The 12,741-nt window shown below is 50.2% G+C and overlaps 1 protein-coding gene across 1 annotated transcript; it reads left to right on the top strand.

The window, feature by feature from the left end:
- Positions 1 to 1,878: 1,878 nt before the first annotated feature.
- LOC119357999 (benzyl alcohol O-benzoyltransferase-like) lies at positions 1,879 to 3,354 on the top strand. The gene is made up of 2 exons (XM_037624740.1): positions 1,879 to 2,322; positions 2,452 to 3,354. The coding sequence occupies exons 1-2, from the start codon at positions 1,879 to 1,881 to the stop codon at positions 3,352 to 3,354; spliced, it is 1,347 nt and encodes a 448-aa protein (XP_037480637.1).
- The last annotated feature ends 9,387 nt before the right edge of the window (positions 3,355 to 12,741 follow it).

The raw sequence follows: 12,741 nt of genomic DNA, 5'->3' as shown, positions 1-12,741 counted from the left end.
TATTCAAGTTCCTCACCATGTCAAAAAAATTTACGTTCAAAATTCAACAAAATCATGTAGAATTAGCTAAGTCAGCTTTAATCATGACATCTATGCATAGACAAGTCACGTCTAATCAGCACTCAAGCAGCACTTCAACAGTCGTTAAATATCTTAGGCATTTCATGCGTGAAACCAACAACCACATACGTGAAAACCCTGCCAAATAGCTCACCTACCTGCTTTCTCAGAGCAGCTACCTACCTAGTACGTGTGAAAAGTTAGAGCTCAAATCAACGTTCCGCATAAACACTTGTCTTACACTGACTAGCCATGAGCTCTACATACAGGCCAGGATATGTCAAAGCACGTGAAAGGCGCAACGAGCAAATTATGCTCACGCATCCTCGACCGACAAAAGTATGCATTCCGCACTAATAGCAGCTCCAAGAGGCTGACCCAAACGGATGATGATTTTATCCGTTTTTTATTCGTTTGAGTCGGTCAGGCGGATACGAACATCCGCTTTTGTATTTGGATTGGCGCATGCGCGCAACGCTGGCCCGACCTATTTTAACGGCGCGATAAAAAAACATGCATATTTAAAATAGAAACAATGTTAATTAAACATTAAAACCGGTCATGAAGGCCGGCGAGAGTCCACGTGTTCACATTTGCATTAAAGAAAATTAAAAACAACCTAAACTATGAGGCGGCGCGCTGCCCTAGGCATCGTCGTCGTCATCCTCGGGGTCCGTGAGGTCGATGAGCGTCGGCGCAGGGCCGGCCCAGGGGAACGGCGTGTTCCAGAGGGCGTTCATGTCGGGCGCGGGCTGTGCCGCCGTGGGGGGCTGTGCAGCCGCCTGAGCCGCCGTGGCCTGGCGCGCCTCCTCCTCGGCTTTGCGCCGCTCGTCCTCGGCGTCGTGCTCGAGCATCTCGAGGTACTCGCCGTGGCGGTGCTCCTCGGCCAGCCGTCGCTGGTGCCACTGTTCGAGGTACGCCGCCTCCTGCGCCGACATCGCCCCCAACCAGACGTGCGACAGGGTAGCGTCGGGGTACAGGAGAGGCACGCGATGCTGCCAGTGCCACTCCGCCCGGTGCACTGGCACGTTGACGGGCTGCCTCGACCGACGAGCTGGCGCCGACGGAGGCGGGAGGAACTCTGCGGGAAAAGGAATTGCGGGGGACTTACCCTTGGCCTTGCTGCTGCCGGCGCCGGAGTAGAGGCCCATCTGGTTTTATTGGGGTGGCTAGGGTTTGCCGGCGACAGGGGAGCAGAGTGTGGCTAGATGGGGATGGGGGCTGGCTGAAAACGGACGAGGACGGTCCCACCGCACAGTCGGCTTAAAAAAGGACGACCGTCGTCGCTGACGCGTGTGCCTGAGGTCATAAATTAAGCTGACCAGGTAGGCTATGGGCAGTTGGACGACCGTCAGGTGAAGACGCGGCAAACAACGAGAAGGTGTGCGTTACGTGTCCGCGTCGACACATTTTGTAGTGCAAATTTGAGCAGCAAATGCGTCGACGCGGACGGAAAACAGACTCAATTTGAGTTTGGGTCGATGCATTGGGCCTTTTTTTTTGTTCGCGCCGCGGGCGAATGGGTCATTTTATTGGAGTTGCTATAAGCGACCGGACCACGGCGACTCGTGCGCTGAACAATTCTCATATCGTACTCCCATTTTCTTGCTTCGCCACCGGCGACCAAACCACGATGAATTCTTCACATCGTGAAGCCGTAAACTCGACCCACCACTCCTATATATCTGGATGTTCGTACGCTCATAGATGCACACACTAGACGATCGACTACGATCCAGCGTCCGCCATTTTCCAACGGCCATGGCTAACTAAGCGGCAGGCTTAAACCGGTAATCTAGACTAGCGCTACTAGCTACTATGGCCGCCACGTCCCTGGCATTCGTGGCGCGCCGCGGCGAGCCGGAGCTGGTCGCGCCGGCCGGGCCGACGCCGCGCGAGCTCAAGCGGCTCTCGGACCTCGACGACCAGGAGAGCCTCCGGTTCTATCGCTCCGTCATATACTTCTACCGGGGCCGCCCCTCGCGGCCGCGAGCCGACCCGGCCAGGATCATACGTCACGGCCTGGCCGCGGCGCTCGTGCACTACTACCCCATCGCCGGGCGGCTCCGCGAGCTGCCCGGCAGGAAGCTCGCTGTGGACTGCACCGGCGAGGGGGTGTGTTTCGTCGAGGCCGATGCGGACGTCGCGCTGGACGAGTTCGGCGACACGCTGTGCCCGCCGGTCCCTTGCGCCGGCCAGCTCCTGTGCTTGCCGGAGAGCAACTCCGCCGTCGTTGTCGACCGTCCACTGCTCTACGTTCAAGTAAGTCATGGGTGCATCCCAGACTAGGGTTGAAGAATTTGTGGTGCATCCTTAATTATCATTAATTTATCTGCAATTTGTACTACTAAGTACGTGAGACTGACATGCACCATGCACGATGGCATGAAGGTGACGAGGTTGAGGTGCGGAGGCTTCGTGTTCGGCATCCAGGTGTGCCATAACCTCGTGGACGCGCCGGGCGTCACGCAGCTCCTGCAGGCCGTCGGCGAGCTGGCGGGCGGCATGGAGGCACCAAGGGTGCGGCCTGTGTGGGCGAGGGAACTGCTCGACGCGCGCGACCCCCCATGCCCCACCTACCAGCACCCCGAGTACGAGCTCGCGGCCGACGCGGCCAACGACAGGCTCCGTCCGGGCGCCGAGCTCGTGCACCGGGCGTTCCTCTTCGGCCCCGAGGAGCTGTCCTCGCTGAGGGACCAGCTACCGCCGCGGATGAGAACGCGGTGCTCCCGGTTCCTGCTCCTGTCGGCGTTCGCGTGGCGCTGCCGGACCGCGGCGCTCGGCTACGCGCCCGGCGACGAGGTGCGGTTCATGTTCGTGGTGAACGCCCGCGGGAAGCGCGGCCGGCCGCTCCCCGAGGGGTTCTACGGGAACGCGCTCACCTTCGGCGTGGCGCGGACGACGGCCGGCGAGCTCTGCTCGGGGCCGCTGGGCCGCGCCGTGGAGCTGATCGTGGCCGCGAAGGCGCGGGTCGCCGCCGACGACTACGCGCAGTCGGTGGCCGACGCGCTGGTGCTGCGCGGGCGGCCGCGGTTCACGACGGCGCGGACGTATCTCGTGACGGATCTCACCAAGTCGAACCTGCACGAGGTGGACCTCGGGTGGGGCCTGCCGGTGTACGGTGGACCGGCCACGACGACGCTTGCCACGTTCCACATTCCTGCGGCCGGCGGGACGATCACCGTGCCGATGTGCCTGCCGCCGCGCGCCATGGAGAGGTTCGCGGCCAATGTGCGCGCGGGGCTCTCGGGGGCTTCTAGTGGCGTGGAGTCGGCCATACTGTCCAGGATGTAGGCATGTAGCCTGAAAGCACAACTCCTAACATAATCACTTTTCCTTGCGGGACATCTCAAACATAAATTTGAATCCAAATAAGCATATGTAACATGCTTTGACTTTCTAAAAAGTGTAGTTGGTTTTAGGGAATACTATTGTCACTTATAGAGCATCTAAGAGCAGGAACACTACCTTCAGGCAATATGAATATACAATATGTTCTCAATTTTCTAAGGAACAAATGTATAATATTTTTCAAAGGGAGAATAGTACTTTCATGTTATTATATAGGGGGTACTCTTTTTTCTTTTCCACCGGAAACTGTAGGAATTCCGTCCCACGGTAAATTTTTATATATCTACCTTCAGCTATTATTAATATCTAATATGTTCTTTTTTATGGCACATCGATCTATAGTATATTACACTAGCAAAAAGACCCGTGCGTTGCAACGGGAGAAAAATGTTCAATTTGTATGTAAAATTATTAAATTTATGTTAAAAAATGTTCAATGTATATTCTTCTAAAAATACAACGTATATCAAAAATAAATAAACGTTTGGAATTGCAAAATTTGTTCAGGTTTCAAAATTTTGTTCGAATTTTTGATATTTATTCACGATTTTAAAAACGTATTCATATTCAAATATTTTAAGGAAAATTGCCCACACTTGTTTCCAAGAATTGTTGAAAATATTTAAGAAAAATAAATAGACCTGTCGCTAAACTACTTTAACAGAGGCGCTGCAATTTGAGCATAATCAACAGCTAGCTCATGTGGTTGGCGTCCCTGCTACCTAGCGTGAGGTCATGAGATCGAACCCATCATGTGTGGTTTTGTTTTTTGTGCTATTTTTACATTCTCGTTTCCTGGTTATGGGCCGACCCGATTACTTACGCGAGGTTTCAGCCAAAGCTCGACTGGGCCGGCCCGATTACGTATGCAAGGTTTCAATCAAAGCTCGACTGTTAGAGCTCTCGGGGAATAGTACCACCTTGGATTTTGATTTTGTCTACACAAATTATAAAAGCGTATTATAATGTGAGAAGAAAGCGTATTGTGACGGTGAACCCGACGGGAGCAATGCGTGCTTTATTAGTAGGTAAAAAGATATGGAATTAGATCTTCATGTTCTTCACCACTTATATATCAACATTCTGTTAAAAAAATAATGTATAGAATCCCGTAGTGACGCGCGGGGTATCTTCTAGCTCGGGAAAATCATGCATCCAGGTCTCACTGCTACTGCCCTCGATCAATTCTTCTAAGAGCATCTCCAATGGCCGCATAAAAATCTCGCGCCCAATAAAAGTTATAGCGCGTCACTTTAACACTTTTAGTGCGCCGGGACCAACATTGCTTTAGCAGACGCTTGAAAACGCGCGCCCAAAAAATAAACAGTGCAAATTGTGAAGCGCGCGCAATCCGAAACCCAAAATATGCTGCGCGCGATAGTGTTTTTCAGCGCGCGTTCAAAACTTTTAGCGCTACAACATCTGCTGGAGCTATTGGACGCCTAAAAATACTAATTTTTAATGCGCGAAGCTCTTTTTGGACGCCTGTTGGAGATGCTCTAATCAGGAGCAAGCGCTGTCAAGCAAAGCTCGAACCTCTGTCAAAAATCAGGTATGTATGTCCCTGTACTGGAAGCACGAGGTCCACTTTGTTTCGTTGACCAAACCGACAAGTCTCGGCCAACTCCTCCGCCACCTTGGTCGTGTCCAAATATTGGACCAGCAGCTCGTCACTACCAGATGCATGCAATGACGTGTCTGCCTCGCCGTGCTCAGCCGTTGAAAACCACCGCACGCACGCTCTCGCCTTCCACTGGACGACGCTGATCGCGCTGACGAGTTTGTATGCGCGGCTCCATCAAGCGACGACGAGGATCTCATCTCGGTCGTGCTGGGTGCGCCGACACTGGTCACGGTCACACTCACACCTACCTTATCTTACCTGCTTAGATTATCTTCAGCCGCGTCTCCAACAGGCCTTCCAGACATTTTTTTAACACATGCGTTCAAAAAACGGTCTAGTCGCGTTCCAGAAGCCCAGTTTTCATTGGTTAGGGCCGAAACTGGCGTCGTTGGACCCAGGCCGAACCCGACGCACTGGGGAGTGCTTGAGGGCGCCGGGGCGATCGCTTTTGGCGCGAAAAAACTGCATGCCCGTCGAGGCAGCGACCCGCGCCTCGTTGTCCTCACATCGTCTCGATTTTCCGCGGGGAATCAATGCCAATGTTGCCACCAGTCAGCCTTTCATTGATTCCTCACGGGCGGCGTTGTGCGGCGACGCGCCCTCTCCCCACCACGCGTACACACCACGCCATCCCCCGGCCGCTATATAAAGCAGCGCCTCCCTCACCGGTGGACACACCCGCCCACAACCCCTCTCTTCCCGTGCACAGCCACAGTTGAGTAGCCCTCTTTCCTCTCCCTCCCCGTTCACAGCCGCCGCAGACGATGGGCGAAAGGTTCCCCGACAATGGGGCGGCGGCGAATGGCTTCGGCCCGCCGCTCTCTGCACGAGTGAGAAGCCCATCTCTTGCACGAAGCCAACTACCTGGCGCCTCCCGACATGCGCGCGCCAGGATGGTGGAGGCTCAGCGCTGGGGGCGTCCCCGTCCCCAGCGGCGAATCCAAGGGGCAGGCTTGGATGGGTTCAAGCCTGCCCTTCGAAATTAAAATCCTCCCAGCCCATCTCAGCCTAGTTTTAGCCCATCATAACCCAGTTTCAGTCTGTATACTGAAGTTGAGCCTGCTCTTCAAATTCATCCTAGATTCGCTACTGCCCGTCCCCCCGCCGCCTGACGTCATGCTCCCCGACTACTTCCGCGCCGAGATCGAGCGTGCGCTGGCGTCTCTGACGGAGAAGCAACGGGCCCTCCCGAAGTAAGACGGAGCCGGAGCTCGACGACGAGGCAGCCATGAGGTGGACGGGGGAAGATTGGGCGCGGCTGGAGATGGAGCGCCAGCGCCGCGCCCTGGCAGAGATCGCCGTGCGCTGCCGTGGGTGCGAGGCAGGGGGCGTCATCGATGTCGGCGTCATCGTGCTTGAAGACAGGGATGACGACGCGCCGCCACCGGCCAAACCTGTCCACCAGAACGACCCCAGGCAGGGGTCCAGCAGCGTGAAAAAGGAGAAGGACGACGGCGGCGAAGACGACGACTATGTCGCGCTCTGCGAGTTTTTTATTTAGTAAATTTTAAGTTTTCTATGTAAAAAATGTAGAACGCCAAATTTATGTCCTGTTTGCTGAATCTTTATAATGTTTGCCGAATTTTAACTGAATTTATTTTAAAAAATATTTAAAAAAGGACGACTAGGGGCGACCCTGGAGACGGCGGCTGGAACCTGATCGTCCCAAGCGGATTTTTAGCGTCAGACGGCGATTTACCGAGTCCCCTAAGGGGCCAACGGCTGGAGATGCCCTTAATTCCTAGTCGCGCTGGCGTCACTTTGGATTCAAATCAACATCGCCGGGGTTTCCACGGGGGATGGGAGCGCGAGCACGACCCTTCCTCGCTTCGGAGCAGGAATGGTTTCGCCGGTCCGACCACGCTCGCCAAAATGCAGTGTCTCTAGTGATTTCAGCGTTTGTGCTGACTGGCCGGAATAGCACGACCGGCGACGGAGCTAGCGAGGGCCGACCGGCCGAGGGAGGAGAAACGAAATTATAACGTGTTCAGGGCCAGCGGTGTATTTTATTTTGTTTTGTTCCGCATTTCATCGTGTTCTTTGGTTTGCTGCAAAATCTTTAAAGCAGAATGATTAACGGTCCACAGGCGCCAAAGAAAAAGGAAAAAAAACGCAGCCGCCAACTGCTAACGAAAGATGCCGAGGTAGGTATGCGGAAAAGAGAAACCAGGCGTTGAACATATGAGCACCTACGGCTACCTACTCCATTGCTGGATTACTTACACACTAAGTGGCGAAGCTAGCAAATTGCCAAAGCCTGGACATGCTATAAACTAAAGGACTGTGCTAACGATGAGTCGACTGGTCGTTAGCGACAGATCCGGACGAGTTTTTCTCTATTCACTCAAAGTAGGTGCATGCATGCATGCGGTTGGTTTTTTTGAAAAAACTGAGAATGCACACGGATTCTTTTCCCCAATAGTTGCATGCATGCATATAAGACGAAAAATGATGATGTCAGCAGAGATTTCATCGAATTCAGAAATTTAAAATGTTTTGTAGCTCTAACCGTCGCTTTGATTGAAAAACTGTTTTCACATAAAAGATTTGTCGCGACGAGACCTTCGAAACTATATCCCATGTTGATATGTTTCGACAATTTTTTTTTCGGGTCAAAACTTACCAGCGCCACGCTAGGTAAGTTATCACATCTGTGGTACATAAGTTATCATCCTGTTTACATAGAAATTACCGGGCATAAAAATGGCTCCTCCAACATTTTCTCCACATGCAAATGCAGTAGAGCATAGGAAACCTAATGGCGTTGTAAATTCTTGCTATTTTAAAACTGTAAAATGTTTTATTCTTCAAACTGTCGTTTCTGATTGAAAAATTGTTTTCTCATAAAAAAATCCATCGCAGTGAGAACTTCGAAACTAGACCTCATGTTGACATATTTTGATCACATTTTTGGTCAAAAGTTACAGTAAAGTTATCAGTTATGTTATATGTATATTAACATGTTATTTATGCCGAAGTGATTGGAGATGTGTTTTCAACGACTTCTTTCCCCCGAGTCAAATTTATCGTGGTATTTATACCTAAGTTATCAGCTCCGGATGCATACATTACCGTGCTATTTGCACAGAAGTAACCGTGGTATATTTCAATACTTTTTATTCGGGGTCTTAAGTTACCGCATTGTTTGTACCAGACTTATCAGGTCTATGATGCGTGAGTTACCATGCTATTGACAAAAAAGTTACCAATGGTATATTTCATCAACAATCCTCCCCCATCCTCACCACCGTCGCTAAAAGTTACTAGGACTGGGGCACATAAGTTATCAGGTCTGCAATGTGTGAATTATCATGTTATTCACACAAAAATTTACCAAGGGTATATTTCATCAACCACCCTCCCCCACCCGGTCACCAAAATTTACCAAGACTGGGATACATTAGTTATCAGATCTGCAATGTGTGAATTATCAAGTTATTCGCACAGGAAGTTACCAAGGGTATATTTCATCAACCACCCTCCCCCCCATCCGGTCACCAAAATTTACCAAGACTGGGGTACATTAGTTATCAGGTCTATGATGTGTGAGTTACCGTGTTATGCACATTAAAGTTACCGGGGGTATATTTCATCACCCATCTCTCGCGAAAAGTACCATGACCAGCGTGCATAAGTTATCGGGTCTTCGATGTGTGAGTTATCATGCTATTCACACAGAAGTTACCGGGGGATATTTGATACCCCCCCCCCCACCACCACCACCGCCGCCACCACCATCACGCCAAAGTTATCAGGATTCGGATACATAAATTATTAGGTCTGTGATGTGTGAGTTATCATGATATTCCACAACTTGTAATGTAGTATGCAATAATGTACTCCCTCTATATAAAATTAGTACAAAGTCGAGTCACGTATTTTGGGACGGAGGAAGTACAAGAAAAGGCCAACAAACAACAAAAAACAATTTATTATTTCCTGCCATGCGGTTTAAAAAGGTCACATAGATAGTTTCCATTTGTAAGACAACAAGTAGTATTAGGTGAATTGGTTATTGGCATGGTACAACAATCAATAGAACTGGGTTCAAACCCTATTATGCACATTTTTTTTACTCGTTGGAACTAACGTCAGTACGCGAGAAACGAAAACAGTGGGCAGCGTCATTTGGGTTGGAAAAGGAAAAATGAAAAAAAAATCATCAGCGACAGTGACGTGCCTTTGGATCGGAAAGGAAATCAGTAGCGATAGCGACGTCCCTTTGATCGGAAAAAGAAAAACGAAAAAATAGCGACAACGACGTTCGGTGGGAGCAGGATCGACAGCGACGTTCGGATGACGGTGACAGCGACGTCCGCTCGCAGTAAACGCGTAGGCAAAACGCGCGTCGTTGGATTCGGAAGGGACGGCATCCTAACAGTGCGGATCTGTTGCCAAACCACCAGTTGATTGGTCATTAGATTTTTCGTAAACTAAAATGTACTTTGGTCTATCAAACCGCCAACACACTAGTGTCACTAAATAATATGCTCAATTATGTAGTTGAACAAACCTAATAGAAATCCGATAACTCACCTAGTTGTCGTTTTACGCTGCCATTGGTGGCCATCGCCGTTGGCTGTTTGCTGCCTCTTGGCCATGGCCTTGTGCAGGTTGGGCACTTGCTGGTGCTGCACACGTGACTAGTGCTCGCTGAAGTGCAGACGATGATGAGGATGAGCCACCATCCGGCGGGGAGGAATTCACACCATAGGGGATGCCGCTTTGACTCCTACGCTTCTGCTTCAGATCCCGATCGTTGCTTGGTGGAAACGTAGCCTAATTAGAGGCCCGGTCGTGCACCATCTCTTGCAGTCTTGCCGGTCATCGGTGCTTCACCCGTCCATCTCGCCGGCCACCACCTCCAATGCCGGAATTGCTAGGGTACAGTCTTGCGGCGCGGCGAACAGCGTGCGAGGTAGCCAAACAGGCGAGGCGAGTGATGCAGCCAGCAGGCTCGAGATCGATCTAACTACCCTAACGTGGCCCATGTAAAGAAATAATGGATGGCCCTTAGACGTTCTGGTTTGGCGTGAGTAATCCCAAAAGGCAAAAGAACGCCCAAACTAGCCTAGTTCACTAAGCTGTCATATTTTTGCCCTATATCGCACGTATTCATCGATTGTGACTCCGGCTACTCGAAAAATCTGCAGCGGTCGTGCCCGGGCACGGGCCCAGGGTGCCCGGACGGTGAAATCGCCCCTGTACACACTTGTTGATGCCTTTGATCTCGATCTGCATTTTGTACAGTGGCCTTTTACTCTTCTTATCTGGTCACCCATCTTTATTCATAACTACTCCCTCCGTCCCATAATATAAGATGTTTTTTGACGAGTGAAGTGCATCAAAAAAGCCTTACATTATGGGATGGAGGAAGTAGATAATGTCCCGCGTGTTGCTGCGGAATAGGTTGCAATATCTCTATTCCTAATGGACGAGTTGGTTGAATAGTCCCACCACTTTCGTCTGGTTTTTTTTCGCTGATTTTTTCGTCCCCTCCCCCACCCCACCCCATCGGTTTAATTTCGCGTCACCCTCTCACACAACGAAAAAAAATCTGAATGGATCAGAACTTTGCATGCTGAGGCAACTTATTTAGTAATGTCTTTATATGAAAAAATCAATCATGATCAATCTCTAAAGATCAAATTTAAACTAATTAATCTTACCTTAAATCGCTCAATCACATTAATTAGAAATAAGATAACCGATTTTAAGAATCTGAATGGATTAAAACTTTCCATGTTGGGGTTTCTTTTTCCTGCCAAAGGACCGCGTCCTGCCAGCCTTCGTCACACCTCCCCGATCCAGTTGGTTTTTCACGTCCCGGATTTTCTCACGTCCCAGATTTCCTCCCACGGGTTTATGGTAAAACTTTTAAAACCAGTCATAATAGCCAATCAGTCAACGATAATCATGCACCGCCCATCTAGCATTGAAAGCCCATCTATGTCCCTGCACTGGATCATAACCGCCGCATCGTGCTTGTGCACGTCGCCACCGGCACCCGATCGCGTCGCGGTCGCCGCCGCCATCCAACAGGTCACATCCGCCTCACCCCATCTTCCAGGAGGCCTCCGTAAGCACCGCCGTCTTCTGCCGGATTGTGCCGTCTCCCGCCGACGCTGTCCACAATAGGACGCCTCCACCCTGCCTCGCCCCATCTTCTAGCTTGCGCGATCAGTGCGTGCAAACGTACGCATATCAATCTTGCAAGGTACGCAGCAGCAGCATCACTAGGGATATCTTAAGCTAACTAGACTTTATGAGTGCATGCAAGCCTACGCAGATCCATCTTCTCGAAGTGCTGGACGCCCTTGTGCTGCTGCTGTGAGGCGAAGAGAAGTGGCCAACGATGAGGCAGTGCAGGAGACGGAGGCGAAGGTCCAAGCTGTTGACGCAGGATCCAGGCCGTTGGCGGAGGCCGCTACGCCACGAGGACACTGAGAAACCGAGGCGGCTGAACGTCGGCGACCACAGCTGGTTCGCTCCAATGGTGGGTGGCGGCGGATCCAGTCGTGCTCTTCCTCGAGCTCCCCGTCGTCGTGCTACCAAGCGCGCCCACATCTCCCCCTGCCGGGTGAGCTTGTCCTCCGTGATCTCGTGTTTTTTTTGCGGGTGATCCGTGATCTCGTGTTCCTCTCCAACACGACCTCACATTGCATTATTTGGACATATGAACTCAAATGCTAGGGCCAGCCGTCAGGTGCAGTGGGTAGATAATTTCAGATTTCAGACTTTCAGTTTCCACTAGCTCTATTCTGCTTCGACCTGCCATAATGGCAAATCCCTATATTTTTTCCCGACATGAAATTCTAATCGAATTTGGCAAATCCCTTTCTGGACAACCAGGTTGTTCCTAGCATTGTATAGTCCTAATTGCTTCCAGTTTTATCTATCTGTTCAATCTATACCGGGTTGCTAGAACGGGGTGTGGTGGATTTTGTTTGTGGAAATTGTTTCACAATTGTTTGAGTGCTTTTGTTCATTTTGATTTAATTTCTTTCTGGTACAGGGACTCTGAAGTTATTATTCTGCAAAGTGGCGAGCTCTCAATCTGGCCAGGCTCCAGAAAAAGAGAACAATTGATATGTTTCTATTCTAAGGTTGTTTCTAACCAGCTGAACATAATCTGAATGACTCAGAATCCTGTGTACAAGTCCAGCCATGCAAGTGCAAGTGCAAGTACAAGTACGTCGGCTGCTGCGTACAAAGGGCGGGTGCAAGGCAAGTTGACCACATGAAGCCATTATGACTACAAGGATCTGCAGTACTGACAAAACTCAGTCTGCACAAGGTGAAAATCAGTGTACTTCACCCCTTGGTCATTTCTCAAATGAGATGTTTTTCATTGGATTAGTCTGTGAGCTGAGAGTGTATAGATTCTCTTCTGTGCTAATCTGAATTGCATGTGGCTGATTGGTTAATTGTTGTCCATGTGGTTTCCATGATTTTTGTTTGGATGCAAGGTAGATAAGGAATACGAACAAGAAATATACTGGGGCCAAGGAAACGTGTGCTACTCGGTCATATCAAGGGTGGTTTCAGAAATTATAGGCTATATATGTTTATGTGAGTGAGATTGGGAGATTAGTAAAAGAAATTAACAGTTACTGTCGCTTTGTATAGATAGACTAATGTTTTTCTGCTTGGCATAATGCAGAGGAAGTACAAATCATAATGTACAACATATTCATTCCTTTTTG

The sequence above is a fragment of the Triticum dicoccoides genome, chromosome 2A (genome assembly GCF_002162155.2).
Source record: "Triticum dicoccoides isolate Atlit2015 ecotype Zavitan chromosome 2A, WEW_v2.0, whole genome shotgun sequence".
In the NCBI taxonomy this organism is placed as follows: Eukaryota; Viridiplantae; Streptophyta; class Magnoliopsida; order Poales; family Poaceae; genus Triticum; species Triticum dicoccoides.
This window is presented reverse-complemented; position numbering and strand designations above follow the sequence as displayed.